This window comes from Aphelocoma coerulescens (assembly GCF_041296385.1).
Source record: "Aphelocoma coerulescens isolate FSJ_1873_10779 chromosome Z unlocalized genomic scaffold, UR_Acoe_1.0 ChrZ, whole genome shotgun sequence".
Lineage (NCBI taxonomy): Eukaryota > Metazoa > Chordata > Aves > Passeriformes > Corvidae > Aphelocoma > Aphelocoma coerulescens.
Window position 1 is genome coordinate 195,128 of NW_027184085.1, and position 23,024 is coordinate 218,151.

General features: G+C 54.8%; 1 protein-coding gene and 2 long non-coding RNA genes across 15 annotated transcripts; 2 read left to right on the forward strand and 1 right to left on the reverse strand.

Moving 5' to 3' along the window:
* Positions 1 to 2,385: 2,385 nt before the first annotated feature.
* LOC138103500 (thyroid hormone receptor alpha-like) lies at positions 2,386 to 18,910 on the reverse strand. Of its 13 annotated transcripts, none has more exons than XM_069001821.1 (7): positions 16,804 to 17,347; positions 15,404 to 15,465; positions 13,395 to 13,694; positions 12,838 to 13,014; positions 11,095 to 11,222; positions 9,511 to 9,613; positions 6,010 to 8,631 (listed from the first exon to the last, which is right to left on the reverse strand). In XM_069001821.1, the coding sequence occupies exons 1-7, from the start codon at positions 16,854 to 16,856 to the stop codon at positions 8,621 to 8,623; spliced, it is 834 nt and encodes a 277-aa protein (XP_068857922.1). In that variant the 5' UTR covers positions 16,857 to 17,347; the 3' UTR covers positions 6,010 to 8,620. The 13 variants fall into 13 exon arrangements, 12 of the variants coding, with proteins under 12 accessions (XP_068857926.1, XP_068857922.1, XP_068857921.1 ...); XM_069001817.1 differs by lacking the exons at positions 6,010 to 8,631; positions 9,511 to 9,613 and adding exons at positions 9,793 to 10,834; positions 18,807 to 18,910 and having other exon boundaries at positions 16,804 to 16,983; XM_069001816.1 differs by lacking the exons at positions 6,010 to 8,631; positions 9,511 to 9,613 and adding an exon at positions 9,793 to 10,834 and having other exon boundaries at positions 16,804 to 16,983; positions 17,170 to 17,347.
* Positions 18,911 to 20,886: 1,976 nt separating this feature from the next.
* On the forward strand, positions 20,887 to 21,504 carry LOC138103299 (uncharacterized). The gene is made up of 3 exons (XR_011147695.1): positions 20,887 to 21,004; positions 21,128 to 21,169; positions 21,270 to 21,504. It is a non-coding gene; the product is annotated as an uncharacterized lncRNA (long non-coding RNA).
* A 38-nt stretch (positions 21,505 to 21,542) lies between these two features.
* On the forward strand, positions 21,543 to 22,870 carry LOC138103300 (uncharacterized). Its single transcript, XR_011147696.1, has 3 exons — positions 21,543 to 21,611; positions 21,692 to 22,725; positions 22,826 to 22,870. It is a non-coding gene; the product is annotated as an uncharacterized lncRNA (long non-coding RNA).
* The last annotated feature ends 154 nt before the right edge of the window (positions 22,871 to 23,024 follow it).

The following is a 23,024-nucleotide window of genomic DNA, read 5'->3' on the forward strand; positions in this document are numbered from 1 at the left end:
TCCCTGAAAAAAACCTGTGTGGTGCATGCTGGAATCCCCTATCCCGTGAATCCAGGGAGTGTTCAAAGCTTAAGTCCAACCTGGCCCACCATAAATTTTTGCCAACTATCCCCCAAATGATCAGGTTAACAGAACCCTGCTCTGGTGCTGCGTTTTTAGTATTGGAAAGCCAGGAATTACTTTATTCCCAGAGCGAGGCTCTGGATATGGGCTTGGGGAGAACAAGACCTTACCAACTTACAGAGCCAGGGGATGACGTTTGGGAACAATCCTGGACTGCCTGGCAGCAATTCATTGTACCTCTTGTCACCCACGAACACCTTCACCCACTCCTCCAGGAGCCCGGGCCAGCGGCTCTGCTTCTCTTGGAGCAGGAGGCATTCCCCTGCCCACGGCAGGGACCTGCAAACCATTCCGGAGTCAGCTCCGAGCCAGGGACGGGGCAACACCCCGTCCCACGGCTCCAGCGGCTCGGGCCCTCGGTAATTCCGGATCTGAGCCTCGTAATCCCTGCAGGGAAGAGGCCGGCTCAGGCCGGGATCGCAGAGGGTGGGAAGCGCCCGGGGTGGGCGGAGGCTCTGCCACCCCCACGGCCGCGGCATCCGCACAGCTCCGGGGGACGGGGCCCGCCCCGATGCCGCTCCCCGTCCCGTTATGCCGTTCCCCCGCTCCCCATCCCGTTCCCCCGCTCCTCGCTCACCGCCCGGGCCCGTCCATGCCCGCCTGTCCCCCGCCGACCGCGCCTGCCCACTCAAACTGGCCGCGCGCGGCCGCGCCACGCCTCCCCATTGGCCAGCCCTCGGCCCGCCCCGCCTTCCTATTGGCCGCTGGCCCCGTCAATCACGCGGGAAACCCCGCCGCCCGCAGGCACCGCTCCCACGGCGGCCGCTACACGGCGGCCCGGGCGCATCCCCAGGGGAAAAGGAGGCACAAAAGGAGCAATTGGGAAGTTAAAGGGGAAGGAAGGCTGCGCAGCGCCCGCGGCGCCCCGACAACGAGGAGCAGCCCCCACTCCTCTCCCCATCTTCTTTTCCCACCTCCAAGCCCTGCCCAGCACTGAGGGAAATCTGACAGAGGATTCATAAAGAGCCCTCGCTGAGAGCAGTCATCGCCCCAGGCCTTCAGGCTTGGCAAGATTCTGTAGTGAACGGACCCAAATTCAATTCCCAAATCTCAATCTCTGACAAGTCCTGTTGGAAAGACAGCGGACAGTCCATCAGAACACGGAATTAAAAGGCTGCACAAGGAATAACAGAAGCTTTCCCAGGAATAGCCCAAGTTCCTTTTCTCCCTCACCGGTCCGGGGCCGTGAGACCGAACCTTGGGCCCCAGGAGACAGGAGAGGTGTTATCAACACTCGAACCTCCAAAGCGTTGTTATTGCTCAGAGAGCTGCGCCGGCACTGAGCTACTCCCATGCGCCTGCACGGCTTTGGGGAGGGGCAAGACCACGTCCCACTCCTGCCTGGAGAAATTTCAACGCCCTAAAAAGTCATTTCCCTTCTCTCTCTCTGACCCAGGGCCAAAGCAGCTGTGTAGAACAACCCGGGGGATTTATGGGAGGGTGACTCTCTCAGGAAAGACCCCAGACCCTGAGGAAACAAACCCACCCCAAATTTCCAGCTGAAAACACGCTGCTTCCTGAACAGCAGCGCACAAAACTCTCTATAGCCAGACAGGAGACGACAAACCAGAAAAAGCCAAAAGATGTGCTCTGCTTGCATGCACTCTCTGACTGGTAATTCCAAAGGAAATTCCCCACAGATCGTAAGCAGTCACCTACAATTTGTCCTCTGCATTCATGACTGCCTTGGCTTTCTGTAGAAGTGTGTCAAACATCCATGCAGGCGTCAGGGCCTGGGCTGGCTCGTTTATGGCTCTTCCTGACAGGCCCAGGCCAAACCCAAGCACCCCCCTCACTGCTCCAGCCCCGCTTTCAGGGAAATATTGACACGGCTTAGAAATACTCTCCTTCCCTGCAACTCACTCCCTCCCTGCGCATCCCCGGAGAGGATTTACTCTGCTCTTTGTTCCCGACAGCACCTCTCCAGCGCAAATCCCACTTCACACAGACACAGACCTAAGGCAATGGTTCCAGCAGCAGCTGCAAGCCCCAACTCCCTGTCTCCTGCACAGCTCATCCAAGCACTCCCAGCAATCTCACCTCGGCCCAGAGACTCTCTGTCCGCAGAGGGAAACACAACCCGATGGCACGCAGCTCTGGCACCACATTCCCTCTTCCCTTCTCCCTTTTTCCAGCACACCAGGCTGCTGGAAACAGCATTCCCTAGGCAGTTCATCCCAACACAGAGAAGAGGAGCCTGTGACTTACCCACACCATGGGCAGGACAAGGGGGGCCCTAGCTGGCAGGGACAGGTTCTTCTAGCACAGAGGTTTCTGAGCCCAAAAAGGAGCCTTACTTTGGCTTCCCTGACTTATTCAGCAGCCTTTTAGAAACACGTGGCAGGGAGGGAAGCTGCTTTTCCTGCCACCATTCAGCTGCCAAAACCAGTAACCCCTCCACAGTGCTGCTGCAGCCTTGCCTGGCCCTGGGGCCATAGAGCAGGAGCCTTGTGGGCATGAACCTGCCCTTGATGCATCCCCTGAGCAAAACCCACTAGTGAAAGGTGGTGAGAGCAACCAGCAGGGGTGGTAAGCAAATCTGTGAGCCCTTAGGAGAGGCCTGTGCCATCAGAAATGTAGAATGGTGTCTTTCAGTCGAAAGGGTCATACAGTGTTCATCTAATCCAGTTGCCTCACCAAACACGCTGACATACAAAATAATAAGCAGAAACCTTATTTCTGGTATTTCCTCACTTCTAAGTCTCAGAACTTGCAACTAAACCTACTCAATCTGTAAATTTGCGTATGCCATTGATTAGATTATTTGTAATCTTTCTCACTGCTGAAGGGTTAACACGGTGTCCTTATATCCTGATGCTTATAAATAATTAAAGACACAGCAGAATTCTTCACTAAAATCTACCATAGTCTTTTCCAGAACTGATTTCTAATCCTTTCCAAGACAGCTGCACAAGTTAATATTAAAAAAAAAGTGCTGAACCATATTTCACAACTTGCCAGCTGCCTGCCAGGGCAGAGGGGTGCATGGTTCTGGCAGGGAGGGCACAGCCTCAGCACCAGCCTGCTTGGAGAACCTCCTCTGCTCAGTGCCAGTGCCTCAAGCAGCAGTGCCTCAGGAAGGAGCATTCCCAGCCCATCCAAAAGGACATAGGGATTTACTGGTCTGGCCACGGGGAGGGGGTGAGTGCTGCAAGGGGGAGGCTCTTGCACAAGTCTGGAGTGGGCAAAGAAGGCACAACTGAGAAGGAATGGCCACCTCAGCCCCTCTCCTTCATTACAGCTCTGCACCTTCCCCTACCTGTAGGTCATAGGGAGAGGTGACAATGGGCACTGAGGGAATCAGTTGGCTGAGCAAGCTGGCGGGCAGAAGGTCCAAGAAGCTGACTTGTAAAAAAAACCAAAACCTAGAAAGGTTAATCGTGATTAACCACATATCAGAAATGCCTTCCTCTCTAATGGTAAAGCCACTGACACACTTTTTCTCCTCTTGCTTTGTCATTTATCTCGTAAATCAACCCATCTGCTTTCAAACCAAACGTGCCAAGTAAATATGAAGATTATTAGGAAGCCTTTTTATTTCCCTAGAGCCAATTAAACAGCTGGAGGTTACATTTTTTTAATATTGCCAAGCTGTTACCAGGCGTAACAAAAGGCAGTTGGCTGCACACACAGCCCCGCAAGGTTTCACCGGGCTGATGCAGCAAAATCAAGGAACTTGTGCCTTGCAACCAGCTGCAAATGCCGGAGACGCACCGCTGATTTTATGGCAGCTGTCACACCAGAAGAGCTGATCCTCCCAGACAGTGGAAGTACACAATTAGGTCACATTAAACATCGAGAAAATGCCACAGCAGTTCCCCATGCCAACTACAAGTGAGTGACACTGGAAAACAGTTCCTAGCTGGCAAGAACCATCCCAGCATCAGTGCATAATTTCTGCTAAAAGTTTACAGATGAAGTCTGAGGGTGCAGAAGCGTGAGCAATCACCCAAACAGAGGGATTCATAACGCTTTCCCACAAGGCAGAGAAGTGAGACAGGCAAGCACCAAAGACTGGTTTATCCCCCCTGGGAAGCCACCGCTACCTCCTGTTCACAGAAACAGAGGGGCTGGCTACAGCATTCCTTCAGGAGGGTTTCCTTTAGGGCCAGAATAACAAGATGAAGCAGTGATGCTCACAGCAGAAGCTTCAGACTTGTGAAGGCTTTTTTTCCACGTACAACACCAAGCTCCTAGCCTTACCACAGGAGCAAAAGTATTTGCAGTGTCCTTACCATTGCACCCACACACTACAAAGTACGTCCTTGGCCAGAGGTGGACTAGCGAGAAAAGCACAGCCCACTCTGCTTACAGAAAGCCTTTTTGCATCCTGTCAGCACCACCTACATTCAGCTTAGTCCAGTCTTGCAAACCTGAAATCAAAGGTAGTTATGAAAGGTAGCTGTTGTCACAGGTAACAGACATTCTGTTGCACAATATTTGGTGCTCGCCACAAATTGCACTGAAACAACTTCTATGCCATTGCCACAACAGTGGTAATTATTTAAAACATGAATAAAAGGGCTCTGTACAGGAGGGCAATGCTGCATGGGGAGAGAACACACCACACCATGTAAACTTCAACACTGTGAGAAGTGTCAGTCTATGTCTTTTTACTCCCATATACTCCCATGTATCTTGAAACTACTTGTGGAGTCTACTGATTACAAAAGCATGGTAATTTTGCCTGTGATCAAAGACATAGCAATGATGCAGCAGCAAGCAGTGCACCTCAGGGAAATGTTACACAGTTTTTGGGATGGTAAGTGGGCAGCACAGCTTTCTCAGCACATGAATTAACACCTCAATTCTTTAAAAGTTTCCATTTTACCAGTTTCTTCACCAGGCTTTTTCAGTAGAAGCACTAGTTGTCACGATCAGCAGTCCTGCTGCAGTATCTCCTCTGCACGCATCCTCACAGAGCACCCCCATGCTTCGCTCCCAAACACAAGAGCAAGGCTATTCTTTACACTTTTAGGTCAGCCCTTTAGCACCGGCCAGGAGCAGCATCTCCTCCCAAAAGCAGCTGTCAGAAAGGCAGAGGCAGATATGCATGCAGGAAGTAACCTCCTGAGGTACTGCTGCTGCACTGCCCATGACCAGGGTCTGAGAGCAAAGCCATGCACCAGCACATGCTAAGAAGCAAGCTGAGGGCTTACAGGAAACAACCAACCTCCAAGATATTTTGAATTGTGAAACAATTTAAGCTACAGCCCAGAACAAAGACATCAAAGTTATGACACCCTCCTAAATCAGATTTAGTCTGGTCTGTCATGGCACAAGATTACAATGTCACACTTTCACAGAATGGTTAAAGATTGGAAAGGGACCACTGGAGGTCACCTAGCTCCCAGACATGCAAGGGTCCCCCAAAGCAGGTTGTTGAGGATTGTGTCCAGATACCTTCTGAAAACCTCCAAAGAGGGAGACTCCACAACTTCTCTAGGCAATCTGTTCCAGTGCTTGGTCATCCACACAGTAAAGTTCTTGCTCATGTACATCAGTTTCTGCCCGCTGCCTTTTGTACTATTGTTGGGCAAAACCCAACCAGAGCCTGGCTCCATCCTCTTGGCACTCTCCCTTCAGATACTGATAGACTTTGATGAGGTTCCCCTCTCTGGCGTCTCTTCTTGAGGCTGACCAGGGACAGCACCCTCAGCCTTTCCTCATACATGAGATTCACCTTAATCATCTTTGTTACTCTAAGCTGGACCCTCTCCAGAGGCTCCATGTCTCGCCTGTCCTGAGGAGCCCAGAACTGCACACAGCACTCCAGATGTGGCCTCCCCAGGGCCGAGCGAAGGTGTGGGGTCCGTCCCTCCCGGGGAAGCTCTGGCGGCCTGCGTGAGGGCCGGGCAGGAGCGGGGCGCGCCGGCTGCTCCCTCGCGGGGCCGCGCTGGGCTCGCAGCGCTGCGGCTGCCGGGCCCTCGCTCCCGGCAGGGCCCGGCCTGGGCCCCACCGCCCGTGCGGGAGCACCGGCCGCCAGACCCGCCTCCCGGGACACAGCCCCGCTCCCGCCCGACCCCTGCCCCGCTTACAACACCTAGAGCCATAAGTGACAGCTGGGCTTCGCAGGACCGAGCGCGATGGAAAAAGGGAATCCAGCTGAAATACACATGGCCTCACACTCCCAAGCTGTAGGGTGGTCTGATGAGAGCAAGAGCTCATCAAGACAGGTCCAGCCTAACCTGGGGGAGACCTGGGACAGAGGAGCTTGAATGTCCCATACCTGGGAAAGCAACAAAAAGCCTTAACCAAAAATTATTTAATTCATTTATATTCAGCATTAAGTTCTCCTCCCTACCTCCCCATGCCCTCCCCACGACCCCAGCCAGCCTGGGTTTTGTAGAGTAATTTTAGGGCTCCGTGTTTCTGACCAGATCTCATCTACTGTGACATCTGAAAGAGCCCAGTGAGTGGAAGGCTCCAGCCCACAGATAGCCAAGAAAATCTAAGATTTCCTTGCTGCTCATGCAGTTTTCTCAGACTGTTTGTCAAAAGTTATTGGTGGCTATTTTTTAAATGAAAGGAGTAGAGAGAAAATAGCTTTGCGGCATATTGGGCTAGCAGATTGTTCAGACTCTGTACAGGGACAATAAAGCTTTTAGGATCCTTTGATTGACATATATAATGAATGTAGCTGTCAAACTTTTGTGCAGCAATTTTATTTTGTATTGGCAAGCTATTTCACTGGCCAGGGTTTTGCATAAAAGGAATAATTCACATTGTTGTGGTGCTGCTATTTACAGAGCCTAGAGGACAGTGGCATCACTACAATATAAATATTAATATTCAAATTTCTTTTGAAATACATAATTCTGTATGCAACCTATCCTACGTGCACATCTTCACACAGGGAGAAAGGCATTGTTCTGCAGAGAGAAGGGGGCCTGGAGCCGCTGGGGGTTGTTATTCATTCACTGATTCATTCTGTAGCCTTTGAAAAGCCACTTAGTTACTCTGCACTTTAATGTTTCTCTCTGTGGAGCAGAGAACAAAGCCTCAACACAAACTGCCATCACTGTTACCAGTCAGAGTGGCAGAGGTCACAGAGCCAGCATGGGGTCAAGGGGCTGCTCTGAGCAGCCCGTGTGTGCACAAAGCCCAGGACAGCTGTGCTCTTCTCAAACAGCTGCTTTCTCCTGCCGAAGCAGCGGCAGGATCAGCTTGGGCTACCTAAGACAGCAGTTGCTGCTTGCCCACTACCTTTCTTTGATTATGAACAATAACTTGCCAAGAAATCACTAGCCTCAGAGAAAACAGGCAGAAAGCAAACGAGAGGGCAAAGCAAAACATAAAGGAGAGAGGGGGAAAAAAAAATCCATATAAACAAGGATGACTCTCACACTCTATTTGCTATGCAGTCAAGCCCACAAGTGAGTTGTGTATCTGAAGGTGGAAATACAAAGACATGTCCTGTTCCCTGGGGAAAGGTAAGCAACTTCTCAAATTATCTTTAGAGGCTGTTATTAGCCTTGCACTAGCACTGACATACCCTGTGCCCAAAGCCACAGCATGCACACACTGTATCCATAAAAAGAGATATTCACAGCTCATAGAAGTGCTCATAGAAGTGCTGTGCAGCTCATAGAAGTGCTGTGCCCGTGCTCTGGTACCAGTATCATTTAAAACAAAACAAAAAAAAAGTTTGAGTAGCAAGTGAGCGCATGGAAAGGACTTGAACGGCAAGAATTTGGAAAGAGCATGGGAATCCAGCTTGGGGTGCTGAGGTCAATGGGCACACAATTTTTTAAGAGTGTACCAGGTTTGTTTGTTCAGTCATTCCTATATTCATTTTCAATTCCAGAGACAGGAGCTTCATGTCTAGCCCCAAAATAACAGCATTGTCTGAGACAAAGCCAACTTGGTAAGGGGTACCAGAGCTTTTCCCAGCCCATTTATGTAATAAAGCATTATATACAACTGTTGGAAAACATACCAGTTTAAAAATTTTTTATATATGACTTTGGCCAGGTTTGCTCATCTTTGCCTCAGGGAAAGGGAACTGAAGCTTCTTTCCAGGGCATTGTTTCTCTAGGTGAGGCCTGATGGGTTTAGCATTTCAAAAGACTAGGAGTAGCCCCAATAAGATAAAGCCATTGAGGGAACATCACCAGAACAGATGTCAGCGGCCATCTAAGAACATCTACCCCTGAAGATCTAATTAACATCAGAAGCGAAGAAACACAGATCTAATAGGAGACCAGATACTAGGAACTACACAACTTGAGACCAATGAACACTGATCCAATTCGTTTCTATGAGTTTTGACTGTAAAAAAGATCTGAAAATTCTAGTAAAGGTCATGTGTCATGGAATGATTCTCTCGGCACACCCGGGCTATGTGTGGATGAGATGATTTCTGTGCTACATCCTGGCCAGAGAATAAAGTAGTGCCTTGACTCTCTAACATTAAAAATGTTGCTGGAGGCTTTTTTGTTTTTCCTGCAGTTTCGGTGACACAACCAGGAAGCAGAACAGGAGCTTTATGGCCCTGTTACTTGGGTCCTAAAATACAGAGAAAGAAGACAGGGCAGAGAGCAAAGAAGAAAAACAGAGCTTTGTCCTCATTCACATCATAGCCCTGTAAGGCTTTGACCAAAAGATATAACTGTATAGTGAAACATCTATGGGGGACTCTCTTGTCTGGCACAGAGGGGTTCTGCAGATGGACTTCCAGGGCGGGGAAAGAGTACCAAGTCGGCAACACAAATTACTTCAGGCCAAACTCCAATACATAACTATAGATTCCATAGATACATCCAGCCTTAAGCCCAGAAGCAATACAGGTGGGGAGAACGGAGCCTGGGTGATTTAAACTACGTGTTTAAGCAGTTCAAGGTAACTGGAAGTAGCGCTGGTGCCTCTGGGTTTCTCTGTTCGTTATTTAAGGTGAACATAAAAACACAGAGTGCAGGAGCCCAAGGATGTTCCTCACTGGCTTCAAGCTGGCAGTTTCCTAAAAGCAGTGCTTGTTGCTTTCCTTGGTTTGCCGACCAGCAGTGCCACCTCCCCTCCCTGCTGCCATGGAGCTCAGCCTTCCCCAGTGTTAACAAAATGGCACGTTACTCTACTTGGCCAGATTTTAGCTCTGAGAATTTCATTCTGAACAGTTCAGCATCTGCTTTAGCCAAAACAGTTCCACTATTTCCAGGAATATTATTAAAGGAAAAATAGACTGCTTGGCACATGTTACATAAATTCAGGCAACCTTTTACATGAGGATCTCTAGCTTCAGAAGGGAAATTTTGAAATCTGGCAGAGAGGTGACCTTTGTGGTAGAAATGTGTCTATCCCTATTAAAACCTACCTAACTTTGGCCAGATTATAGAGCAGGGAAATACTGCAGTTAAGGGCGCAGTAAAGAGTTCTGAGAATTGCACTTACTTGCTGTTTCTGCTGTGGGCAAGAGGTCCCTTATCTCCTGCAGAGCTGCAGCTTGTGCTCCCCCACTACCTTGGCCAGTTATGGCTGCACAGGTCCTCCATGGCTGGATGACGAAATTACAGAGCCAAGGGTGAGCAGAGAGACCAGCATTCCATCTGACGTCTACATACATTCCCGTAACTTTCTGATACAGGACAGCCCCATCTGTCACACAGCCCAGGTTCAACGGCAGCATCGCGAGTGCTGCGCAGGCACGAGGGCACTGCAGAAAACAAACTGTGACCAAAAAAGTCAGGGCAATTACAATACATAGATGCACAGCTGGAAGAATTAATGTCAAGCAGACAATGGCATTACAGACGTCCCCTAACAATGAGGGCTTGAATCTGCTGTCTCAGTAAAACTCTCTAAATTAGGTTTGTGTGCAGCATACGGAGAGTTTCTGAAAGAAATATAAATATAGGCCATCATTCTGCAAAGCTTCACAAACCCAAACCCTTGCATTCAGGTGCCATCTCACTGACTTTGCTGCAAAATCAAGGCCATTCACGTTAAAAGCACAGACAAGAACATCTGCTCAAACTGAACTTGTAGAAAAAAGCCCCAGTCCTAGGTAAGGCAGAACACACGTGTTTTAATTTTTAAAGTCACTATGACACAGAGACTTGTTAAGAAATGCACGTGCTTTTAGATGTATAGGGCTGCTGGCAGGAAAGGCTGAAGTTTTTTTACAAATGCCTGTAGCTCATAGGTTAAGACTACCATCAGACCGATATCCTTCAACACTCCAACTTCAATACCAAAATTGTAAGAACCTCCTGCATTCCATTCCCTAGTACGGTAACAAGACAAAGTCCTCACCCACCCTGGATCGTCCAAACAATAGAATACAAGGTTGAAACGAGCCTTGTGGTTTGAGGGGCACCTTCTGCCCAAAAAGCCCAACTGTGCATCCAGATAAAAATGAACACCACAAATAGAGAGTACAAAAACCACGGAACACCGCTTCCAGCAGGCGCCCTCGTCGGTATTTAAAGGCGTGGCTCAGGCAATAGCAACAAAGCCCCGAGGCAAAAAGCCTGGGAGGTCGGGGTTGGGTTTTTTTCCATTCAAGCCACACGTGTTCCCCAGCGCCCATTACCGGGACTCGCTCCGGGCTGGCGCCGTTCCACGGTGCGAGGGGACCGGAGAAGCCACGCGACCCACGGCACCGGCGGCACTCGGTGCCCGGGGGCGGCCCCGCGCCGGGAGAGCCCCGCCCGCCCCCGGCACCTGGACAGCTCATCCTCTGCACCTGACACACTGGGGCACCGGGCTTTCCTTCCTATGGATAACAGGGGAGAACGAGGGGGGGAAAGGATGATGGACAGATGAGGGGGAGAAGGGGAAGAGAGGGGAGTCGGGTTGGGGAGCAGGGAGAAAGGAGGGCTGGGGGGATCGGGGATGCACAGGGGAGCTGGGAGAGAGGGTGGGAGGCACTGGGGAGAGGGTAGGAGGGAGGCTGGGAGAGAAAGGGAGAGTGTGGGGGAGAGAGAAAGAAACTGGGGGGGTCTCTGCTTTCCTACCCCCCCGCAGATCCATCACCTTCATCAGCAGCTTGGGCCAGAAGCGGGGAATGTTGTGTTTGCGGTAGTTGATATAGTGCTCAAAGGCCAGCAGATACATCTCCTGGCACTTCTCAATCTTCTCGACACAGATCAGCCCCGTCAGGTCTGCGGGAATCAGGGAATCATCAGGGGATTGTGGAATCATGGAATGGTTTGGGTGGGAAGGGACCTTAAAGCTCACTCAGTTCCACCCCCCTGCCATGGCGGGGACACCTTCCACTATTCCAGGGTGCTCCAAGCCCTGTCCAACCTGGCCTTGGACACTTCCAGGGATGGAGCAGCCACAGCTTCTCTGGGCAGCCTGTGCCAGGGCCTCAGCACCCTCACAGGGAGGAATTTCTTCCCAATACCCCATCACAATCTCCCCTTTTCAGTTTAAACCTCTCCTTGTCCTGGCACTCATTGCCCATGGAAGAGTCCCTCTCCCAATCCCATACCTGCAGGGATTCTCCCTCCCACAGGGCTGAGTGTCCCATGCACCCCCTGGGTGTTGGGGTGCCCACCCCACAGACCCACGTCAGCCTGGCAGGGGGCCCCAGGGCACCAAGGGGACCTGTGCTCCTGGGTACCAGGGATTGGGGTGCCCACCTCATGCTCCTGGGACCCCTCCCAGCCTGGCACAGCTGCCTGAAGCTCTGGGAATTGGGGTGCCCACTCCAAACCCCCCCAAAATCCAGGGGGGGCACGGTTTCCCACCCAACACACCCTGAAGATGTTGTGAGGCTCTGGCATCAGGGTGCCCACCCAACACACCCCCAAGACAGTCAGGACTCTGGGCATTAGGGTGCACACCCAGTGCACTTCCACGTGCTGGGGGTTGTGGGCAAGGGGGTGCCAACACAACAATCCCCGTGCACAGCCTCTGGGCATGGGGTGCCCTCCCAATTCCCCCTGAAGCTGCTGGGGATCTCTGGCATCAGGGCGCCCACCCAACACCTCCCCAGGACAGTGAGAACTCTGGGCATTGGGGTGCCCACCCAACACCCAACCCTGATTCCTCTGGCATGGGGTACCCACCCCATTCCCCCACTACTGGTGTGCACGCACACCTGAGGACATGAGCAGCACAGCCTGGAGCAGGGCCACCTCGGTGTCATCCAGGTTGAAGGCAGAGAGGGACTTGCCACGGTGGCATTGGGGAACGTGGTGTGGCCGTGTCACCCCTGGGACCCCCACAGCAGATGGGTCATTGGGGGGGTGTGGTGTGACTGTGTCCCCCGTAATGGACAGTGGGGTTTGGGGGTGCAGTGTGACCGTGTCCCACTCTGGGACCCCCACGGTGGACAGTGGCAGGGGGTGCAGTGTGACCCTGTCCCCCCTCCCTGAGACACCCCGGGGGGTGTGATGTGACCCTGCCCCCCCTCTGGGGCCTCCATGTCACCGGGGAACACTCGTGGCAGGGCCAGTGCAGCAGCCAGAAGAGGAAGCTGCGTGACAGGGCCAGTGACAGGGCCAATGGCAGGGCCAGGGCCACCCGCGGGCACAGCTGTCCCCTTTGGTCACTGCTCACCCCTGAACCCTTTAGGGGTGACCAGCTCAAGGACACTGGGCAATGTCCCAACCCCCCTCGACTGCCCAAGGACACCGGTGACATCCCAAACCCTGGCACTGCCACCATGTGTGTGCTGAGTGTGTGAGTGCTCAGCAGATCCTGGCTAGGGCTGGGGGCCAGGGTGGGGGACCGAGATGGTGACAGAGTCCCTCCACTGCATCCCCTCACCAGGAATTTCCGCTTCTGCTTCCAGTGGCTGCCCTGGGCATTGGTGCTGCGGTGGGCTTCTGTCACAAGGCGGATCAGCTCCCACTCCTCGGCGCTGGGGCGATGCTGCAGGGACTTGATCATCTCCTCCTTCTGCTGCCACTCCCGGTTCTCCTCGATCAGCTTCCGCTTGGCTACCTGCTTCGAGTCATCCAGCACCACTGCCGGACCCCCAGCATCAGCCAGGATCCCCCCACATCAGCCAGGACCCCCCATCCATGCATCCCACAGCTGCAGCATAGCACCCCATGGTGACCCCCCCCAGCCTCCTCCTGTGGCTGCTCTGGGCATCCCAAATTGCCCCATAGCACCAGGACCCCAACCCACCTCCCAAAAGCCCCCCACTATCATCTGGGATGCCCCCCAGTCAGCTAGGACCCCCCATTCATGCATTCTACCCCACTGCTGCATCACATACCAGCCCAGTCCTGCAGCTACTCCGGGTACCCCAATGTGCCCCAGGGTGTCGGGACCCCAACCTGCCCCCCAGCCGAGCCCCCCCACGCCCCCCAACTCACAGTCCATGGCCATGCCCACGGAGATGCACTTCTTGAAGCAGCAGAGCTGGCACTGGTTGCGGGTGATCTTGTCGATGACACAGGAGTAGGTGGGGTGCAGGTTCTTCTGGATGGTCCGACGGAAAAATCCCTGGGGAGGGCATGGGGGAGTGACCCAGTGAGCACTGCTGAGCCCCCCTAGCCCCCTGCCCCAAGTCACCTTGCAGCCCTCACAGGCGATGCAGCGGTAGTGGTAGCTGGCGGCCTTGTCCCCGCACACCACGCACTGTTCATCTTTGTCCAGGTAACTAGGGATGTACCCTGCGGGGACCCCCAGGTCAGGGACCCCCAGGGCACCCCAGAGCAGGGACCCCCGCAGCGGGGACTCATGGGGTGCTCCATGACAGGGATTCCCATGACAGGGACCCTCAGGGCACCCCAAGTCAAGGACCCCTGGAACACCCTGTAGCAGGGACCTTCCCACACACCCCACATCAGGGATCCTCCAGGAATCCTGAGTCAGGGACCCCCTTGCATGCCTCACATCAGGGACACCCCACACACCCCATGCCAGGGACCCCCAGTAAGCCCTCCCCTCCCTGTGCCTCAGTTTCCCCTCTGTCTGCACCCACTGTCTGCCCCACCACTACCCCTGCCCTGGCACGGGAAGGGTTAACACTGGGGGTGTGGGGGGGGGTGCCTGAGCCCCCCACGCCAATAAAGCCCCCATTATCCCATTATCTGGCCGGGAACCGGCAGCGGGGGGGGTCCCTGTCCCCCTGGCACACAGAGACCCACTGTCCCTGTCATTGTCCGTGGTCCCCCCGCCTGGCAGGCCAGGAACCAGCCCCCCACCAGAGTCCCCCCAGCCTCCCCACCACCGACTGCTCAGGGAAACTGAGGCACAGATTGCCCATGATGCATGGGGCGGTCCCCAGCACCCTGGGCCCCTCATGTCCCTCCCGGGAGCCCACCCTTGTGTTTTGGGGGGGCTGGAATTGGGGATCCCCGAAGGGTGAGAGGGATGGGAAAGGGACCGGATGCCTGGGTCCCCCCTGCATGGAGCACCTGTAACTCAGGGGAGTGTCCCCAGCACCCCAGGACCGCCGCACCCACCCGGGATCCCACAAACCCAGGCGTGGGCACCCCTCGAGCCCACTCTGGCGCTCTGCAGGTGCCGGATGCGGGGGTCCCTGGGTGCTCCCTCCCTCCGGGAGCGGGGCGGGTGCAGGGGATGGGCGGGAGCCGGACGCTTGGGTTCCCCCCTGGCCCCCCATCGGGTCCCGCCGGCACCGGCTGCTCCCCGCCGGGAATGGGGCAGGGCGGGGGGCAGTGCCCGCAGGGCCCCCCTTATCGCCCACCCCAGGGCGCTGCCGCCCCAATGGCGGCACCCCGACCCACGAGGCGCCGAGGGGGATGTGGGGGACTGGGACCCCAGCAGACCCTGCAGGGATGTGGGGTGCAGGGGGGGACATGGGAGTGGGGTATCCATGGGACTCTGGGGTGCCTGGGGGACATGGGGACCTTGGGGTGTCTGCCAGGGACATGGGGTGTCCACGGGACCCTGGCGTTCCTGGGGTGCTCACAGGGGATAAGGGGTGTCCGTGGGACTCCAGGGGACCCGGTCGAGACATGAGGCGTCCGTGGGACCCTGGGGTACCTGCATGGACACAGGAATCTTGGGGTGACCATGGGGGACAAGGGATGTCCATTGACTTTGGGGGACCCAGGTCATACATGGGGTGGCCAGGGGACCCTGGCAAGGACTTGGGGCCCCCAGGGTGCCTGCCAGGGACATGGGGTGTCCGTGGCACCCTGACTTGCCTGAAGAGACTTGGGGACCCCAAGATGTCCACAAGGAACACGAAGGGTATCCAGGGGTCCCTGGTAAGGACTCGAGGCCCCTACAATGCTCACACGGAGTGCCTGCAGAACCCGGCGAGCACATGAGGTACTCGGGGGACCCGGGGGTGCCCAGCAGGGCCATGGGGTGCCCGGGGGGGTTCGGGGGGTGCCGTGGGTCCCCGTACCTGACATGCTGCTCTTCACCAAACATTGGCTGCTCTTTCTTTTGCGCTTCCCATCCAGCCACCTACGGGAGGGGGGTGACAGGCTGAGAGGGTGCCCACGGATTCCCGCTGCACCCCCCCAAACTTCCAACAGCTCCCCCAAAACCCCCCTCGAACCCCCTTCTCTGCTGGGAAATGGGCAGCCCCCACCCGGGGGTCCCAGTGCAGCGATGTCACAGGTGGGGTCCAGCCCGGGAGTGCGGGATGGGGGGGGTAGGAGAGGGCCCTGGGGACCCCCCCCACCCAGAACACCCCTGTCGGGACCCCCCCCCTCCGGGACACGACACCGCCCTGGGGGGGCTGGGACCGAGCGGGGGAAGGGAAGGGAAGGGAAGGGAAGGGAAGGGAAGGGAAGGGAAGGGAAGGGAAGGGAAGGGAAGGGAAGGGAAGGGAAGGGAAGGGAAGGGAAGGGAAGGGAAGGGAAGGGAAGGGAAGGGAAGGCGGGTGGGGGAGGGGAAGGAAAAGGGTGGGGGAGGGGCTCCTTCCCAGTCAAAGACAAAATGTCCTTTTGGCTGAGCGGAGAAGTGACGTCATCGGGGCTCAGCCAATGGCGGGCGGCGGGGGTCCGCGCGCGCCCGTCCCCGCGGGGGGGGGCCCGGGGCCGCGGGGATCGGCACCTGCGGGGGGGGAGCCCCGGGGACCCCGCATCCCCCGGGGCCGCTCCAGCCCAAGGGGACCCCGGGCCGCCACCCCCCACCGGGGGCCCGAAATAGTCCCGGGGGGGGGTGGAGGGTGAGGGGAGGGGGCGGCTGGGAGAGGCACGAGTGGGGGGACACCATGGCGGGGCACGAGTGGGGGCATGTGGGCGTGGGGACACAGGGACACCAGGGGATGGACCTAGCCGGTGACATGTGGGGGGCAGGGGGACACGCAGGACATGGGCACGTGTGGGGATACCCAGAACGTGACATAGGGACACTTGCGGACATGTGGGGTACAGCGGGGCTGGGGGACACCTGGGGTACGGGGATGTACAGGACATGGGGACACCCAGGTTCGGAACATGAGTGGGGACACATGGGGTGGACGGGGACATGGGCACAGGAACAAAAAGGGCACCCAGGACACAGGGACACACGAGGCATGGACATATACACAACCACACAGGGACACATGGGGACACAGGGGGTACCCAGGGCACGGACACATACGTGACCACGCAGGGATGCATGAAGGCACACTGGGCACGACGACGCAAGAGACACAGTGGGCACTGGGACATGGAGACACTTGGGGACACACACGGCATTCGGACACAGAGGGCACAGCCAGGTATGGGCCACACAGGGATGTGCTGGGACACGCCAGGCGTGGTGCCACACGTGTCCGCCGCATGTCCCCGTGCTGGGGTGGGAGCTCACCGGGTGTCCTCTGGCTCCAACAGCGGGTCCAGGGTGCTGGGCTTCTGTTCCATTCACTGCAATTCCATCAAGGAGCGCTCAGCACCGACCGAGGGGGCTCCGGCGCCACGCGGGGGGCCACGCCGCGCACCCCATGGTGCCCCTCAGTGCTCAGCACCGCGCAGCATCCCGGGCTGGATCCTGCGGGACAGGGGGGTCAGCCCAGACCAGCCGTGGGGGACACAGAGGGGACACCCAGGGAGGGGTGTGAAGCCATAAGGGACCCCCAGGAGCTGTGGCCACCGGGGAGGACTGGGTGTGAGCATGCAAGAAGGGAGGGAAGGAGGAGTATAAGGGCAGGAGAAAGAGGGGGAGCGGGGGCCTCACCTGGGCCACGCCCGGGGAGGCCGGCCCGGCCGCAACCTCCCCAGGCTCTAAGGGAGCAAATGGCGGCAGGGGGCGAATTCCGGGGCTTCAAACACCTCGGCCCCACGCACCTGAGCCGGGCCCGGGACCGCCCCAGAGCCCCGGCCCCGCCCGGCCCCGGGGCCCGCCCTGCCCGGCACGGGGGCGGCTCCATCGCTCGGGGCCCCGCCCCTCTCTCCCGGGCCGGGCCCGCCCCGCGCACCGGGGCCGCTCCCGGGACCGGGGCTCCGGGTCCTGCTGGCGGCCGCTGCGGGTCCCGGGCGGCGCCGCCTCTTCCCCGGCGGGATTGGGGCTGGCATCGGGACCGGGAGGAGCCGCTCCGGGACGGGCGCTGGGGCCGAGCCCGGCGCTGCCGCTCCTGCTCCGGCCGGCTCTCCGCGGGGAGCCGGGGCTGTGCCAGCGCCCGGGCAGCCCCGGGATCCCGAGCCGGGCCCGACGCGCCGGGCCGGGCTCCGCTCAGCCCTGAGCCCCTCCCGGAGCCCGCCTTGGGCCCCACGACGCGGCCCCGGGCTCTGCCGCCAGCCCCGGACGCGGCGCTGAGTCGCTGCTCCCGAGCTCTGCGTGAGGCCGGGGAGCCCGGCTTCGGGCTGTGCCTAAGGCAGGACTCGGAGCTCAGAGACACAGACTCGCCCTAGCCCGAAAAGCCCGCTTTGAGCATCAAAACACAGCCCTTGTGCTTTAATTCAGGTCCAGCAAAATGCAGCACTTCAGTTTCTCTTTGTGAGCCCAAACACACAGGACTGGCTCTCTTCCTCAAGCCCTGAAAACAGGATTTAGTCACTGTTTCGGAGTCCCAGCACTGGCCGTACCAACCTGCTCTCAGGACTCTGTAGATAGAGAAATGCTGCTAGGAAGGATTTTCTTGCTATTTTCTAAGTCTGTGAGAGACTGCACAAAATCCCAGCCCCTCCCAAGCTGCAGCTCCTCACACCAAACCTCGGGGGAATCCCTGGTGCTTCCAACACTGCTGCAACCCCACCTGGAGCTGAGCTTCCAAGGTGTCTAATCCACATGCAAGCCTGGATAGTCCAAAACCTGCAGGAAAAGAGGAGGCAAAATGAAAAGGAAAGGGGGGGAAAAAACCCAGAGTTTTGGGTTTTCCCCGCGTTTGCAACAGGATTGAAGGGCAGGATAGAGAGGTAAAGAAGTACCAAAGGCTGCAGTATTTCAGGTGATTCAGAAGGGAGAACCCATTAGTTACAATAGCATTAGTAAAGGCAAACATCTCCTATTCCCTCATTTTAAGGGGTTCAGTTGAAGCAAACTCCCCTTTTTCAGCATTTTAAGGGTTTAAATCCACACTTCTACCCATGCCCTGGCATCAAATCTCTCACAAGGGAGCGAGCCCAGTACATATATAACCTAATGCTGCCCAAGAGTCCATTACTTTTCTTGTTCTTATTCATGACACTTATGGCCCTAACTAGAAGCCCCAGCAGGAGCTACACCATTTATACTACTACTACTATTCTTCTCTTGCCTACTTAGTTGCCTACAGCATACTACCCAGGAATGACTAATGAACAATTACACATGTTAACAAGGAATTACCCAACTCACCTGCCTATGCTGCTGAGACAAGAAGCTTCTTCTCTTACCTGTTATCTACTCTTTTGGCAGGTGTGGCTGTAGTAAAAAAAGAAGGCACCTACAGAGCCCCTTACTCCCCTGGAATTTAAGTCAGAGCAGCCAAACAGCTACAACTCCTCCCAGTGCTTTTATCCCTGATGGTAAAATTGCCTCCTCCCTTTTCCCGGGCATTGTGGGAACGAGAGGCGGGCCTGGCCAGGGGTATATTAACCCCAGTCCTGGGTAAAAGAGGCCTATTTCCTCTGTGGGGTTAGTTGGGGTAAGGGTGTCTTCTTCTTTCTGTGAAGGGGGTCTTTTGGGTTTTCTCAGCTTTTTTTCAGCAGGTACTTTTGGTATCTGAAGTAATAGAGGCTTTGAAGACTCTGTGAAGAAGATAGCATTAAGTGCATGGTTCATGGCAACTTCCTGAAATTCCAGATTGTGTCAGGTATGATACTTCAGTTTTTTCAGCAGATTCATTTTGCTGCAAGAGGAAGCTACCCTGGGTCCAAGATGACATTGGAGATGGAGGCTTCTGATAGGTAAGCTAAGGACTGTAAGTATGAGTGGGAGTGGGAGCAGGGTCCCAGTTAGTAGCTGACTTGTTGGGATTTGGCTTGTATGCCACTCCACGGGTGCATTGATTTTGGTTTTCTTTGTCATAGCTGACTAAGATGCCAACCTGGTGATCACAGTGCCTTTGGAGAGGGCTGAGGTGGACTCCTTTTGCATCCAGTGTGGATTCACATTGTTGGTCACCTAAAAGCTAAGTTGGGGGCCAGGACCTAGAGATGGGATGATAGCAGGGTAGTGGGTTGGAAATTCCTGGGAGAGATGTAAAAATTAGTGTAGGGGAAAGGGATGCTCTCCAAGGGGCTTGTTAGGTAAGCTAAAGGGAGTAGCCCTACTTTTGATTGCAACTGTAGGGTGTGCAGCGCAGAGCAGTTCCAGTGTGTGTTGTCTCGTCCCGTGTGTGTTTTGTGTTTCTGGCATCCCTCGGATCAGATCTCTGTGCCTTTTATCCTTAAGGGGCTTATCATAAGCATTGGCCATCATCTCTAGGTTCTTGAACTTTCATACTTCTTGGTAGGATGCCAATGTCACTTGTTCTTTTACCAGTGGGCTTGGCCGCATCTTGGAATCACATCTTGGAAGCATTGAGTCAGATGTCTTTTGAGGCCTTGTTCCCGGCTGTACTGCCATCCATCCTTTCCAGCCGTGAGCTGTAATGTCCTGGGGCTTGTAAGATTGTCAGGAGATGGGAGCATTCTAAATGTGGCATTGTCTCTCACAGCCATCTTGATCACTGTGACTGACAGTTCTTAGAAGAGGTCACTGTTACAGTCTTTTCTTCTGCTCCTTAGAGCCTCCTTCATCCACCATTGCCACACCCTCGGTTGTCTCTTTTGGCGTCGTCTCTTCTTCTTGCCATCGTTCTTCTTGCCGAGAGCTTTTTTTATCATCCTTGTGTCCTACTGTTTGTAGTATAATGTGTTGAGTTTGTGTCTCGCCTGGAATTGCTCTGCCCTGTAGAGTAGTCCTGAGGGGGGGTAGGTGGAGAAGAAAGGAGACTTTAGAGGGAACCTTTTGCTTTGCTTAGCCACCTGAGCCATGCCTCGGACAGAGTGACTGTGGCCAGTCTGTGTGGTGTTCAGTGGAGATGTGGGAGTGGTGCAGTGGTGTCTTGCAGTTTTATAGTAGTTTGTCCTAAGGCCCACTGTTGTGGGATCCTAGGCAGTTTGCTTTGAGGAATGAGAACTTGGGAAAGGCTAAGCTTTCCCTGTCTGTCTGGGTAACTTTGACAAATAATTCTTTTGCAGATGGATAGGATGTAAACCTGATATGAACAGAGGAGGCCAGAGGAGCACAGCAACGAGGTGGGTCGGTGCCTGAAGTCCAAGCTATGGCCTGACTTTGGGCTCTACGTTTACCTCACTGTTGGGACTTTCATTTTGAAGATGTGAAGTGCTTGAAGCAGCAGGGTATTGGCACCGGGGGGACCATGAGCTGGATGAGTATTGATTCCAGCACAGAACTGGATGTTACTGGAGTTGTTGTATTAGTGATGAAACTATAAGTAGCCTTTGATTTTTTGTGTTTTACAGGTGGTCTGCAGCATTCAAATTGCTACTCCAACATGAGAGACACCCTTCCAGACAGAGGTCACAGTCGAGCACTTTCAGGTGGAACCTGCCTCGGCAATGCAGCACTTTTGGACACTACATCGGTATGTGCCTTTCCATTTTGTTTTGCCCCTTCTCCCTTGGGAAGGTTGGTCATCATTCAGCTTTTCAGGGGTGGTGTTTCATGGTGGTTATGTTGCAGGGCTGTTCTTTGTCCTTATTTTTAGGAAGTAAACCTGGATATCAGCAGTCAAGGTCAAGTGAGTGAGGTAAGCAGTGACCAGTGGACACAACCAGTTATTGCTTGGGTGCCAAATTCTGGGGCAGCTCAAAGCATGCATTGTCTAAGCATCCATTTGTGTGTTTTAGGTGGCCCACTCGTATTATGCCTACAGGGGCTGAACCCCCTCATGGACCAGCTGATGGAGCCAGTTTATCACCCTTGAGCTGCCCCTGTGAGCCTTCCAGAACTATTACAGGACTCTGCGATGAAGCCTGTACCTTTTCTGTTTGAAGGTGCCATCTGGGCAGCCTTTGGCAATGGTTGAGGAGTTGCAGCGACTCGGGGAGGGAGGGAGGAGCGAGGGTCCACTCAAGTTTCAGCAATGCCCCATCACCTTGTCTCCTTTTAACCCAGGTATACCCTGTGCCGGCAGCCTTGGAGTGCGGCCACGGTGTATGAGCCGAGGACCGGGGCGTTCTCAGGAGACGGTGAGTAGTGGAATTGTTGGGTTTTGGCTGATGTGCTGCTGAGTTCAGGCACTGATGTTTGGTTTTCTTTCTTGTAGTAGACTAAGAGAGAACAGCTCACTGAGGGCAGGAACTCCCCAGAGGACGAGGCGGCCTTCTTTTGCACCTGATGAGGATTTGCATCCCTGGATATCCGAGAGCTAAGTCGAGGGCTACACCTCAGGGAGGGGGATGAGAGTGGTGTGCTGGGTCAGGACTTGGTGGGAGGGATTTTTGAATTAGCTTTGGAGATGGGGATGTCCACGAGAGGGCCCCTTAGGCCGTGTAAAGGGAAAGTCTCACTTTTGATCACAATGCTGAGGTGTACAGGGCAGAGCAGTCCCGGTGCGTGTTGTGTCACTTGTCTATTGTGTGTTCTGTGTCTTTTGGGCATCGTGTCACATGTCTTCTGCCTTACCCCTTTGAGGGGCTTATCAGAAATGCTGGGCATCATCCTTAGCGTCTCCTTTGCATTCCTTGGCCCGACGCTGGTACTCTTGAACCTTTGACTTGCAAGCTTGGACATGCATCGGAATCGCATCTCTCTTTAGCAATATTGAGTCAGACACCTTTTACAGTCTTGTTCTGAGCTGTATTGACAGCTGTGCACCACAACGATCCATTATAACAGATTAGGACTTGTGAGAATGCGAGGATAGGTGGAGGATTCCAACCGTATGGTTCTCGGGCATCCATCTTTGCGGTTCTTGGCATAAGTCCTTCTGTTAGGGTCTTTTTCTGCCGGAGTTCTTTGAGCCTCATCGGCCTCATCTAGGTCATCTCATTGGTAATTCTTCTTGCTGAGAGTTTCCTCTCCTTGTTGCATCCCCTTGTTTGTCATCTCCTGTGTCACAGGTGTCTGTGTGTTTGGGCCGGGGCTGCTTTGCCCTGCTACATGGTCTGGGTGTAGGTGTAATAGGATAAGTCCTAGGGACTTGACATTTGTAATGTAGGGATTAGTTGGACTCAAGATGGTATTTCTAGATTGACACAAGATGTCTGGAGCTGGTAAGTTCTCATGCAGTACTTTGACTTTTGTCGTAACTTTCTTTCAGCTGCAGAGGGATTGAACCTGTGACAGAGTGCCCCATACCAGGTGAGGTGGTTCCCACAGGAAGGTCAGTCACCGTTTGTCTTTGCAGGGCAAGTGTAAATGGTGACCGTGTTACAGCTTTGTTCTTCATCTTTATTTGTAGGAAGTAATGCTGAATAGCAGTGGTCAAGGTTGATGGAGCGAGGTGAGCGGTGACTGGTGGACAGAATGAGTTGTTACTGCTTGGGTATCAGTTTCTGGTGCAGCTCTAAGCATCCGTTTTTGTTTGTGCATTTTAGGTGGTCCACTGGGAAGGTGTCCTGGCCCTGGGGATGCTGGAGGCCAGGTGCGTGCAAGCTTAA

What these genes read in the sequence shown, in the direction of transcription:
- LOC138103500 (XM_069001817.1), bottom strand. Translation starts at nt 16,856, where the DNA reads ATGGAACAGAAGCCCAGCACCCTGGACCCGCTGTTGGAGCCAGAGGAC. An exon ending in GGTGAAGAGCAGCATGTCAG is followed by an intron (nt 13,695 to 15,403) that starts GTACGGGGACCC and finishes GGGTCCCCGCAG; the next exon opens with GGTACATCCCTAGTTACCTG. An exon ending in GGCCCAAGCTGCTGATGAAG is followed by an intron (nt 10,835 to 11,094) that starts GTGATGGATCTG and finishes TGTTATCCATAG; the next exon opens with GAAGGAAAGCCCGGTGCCCC.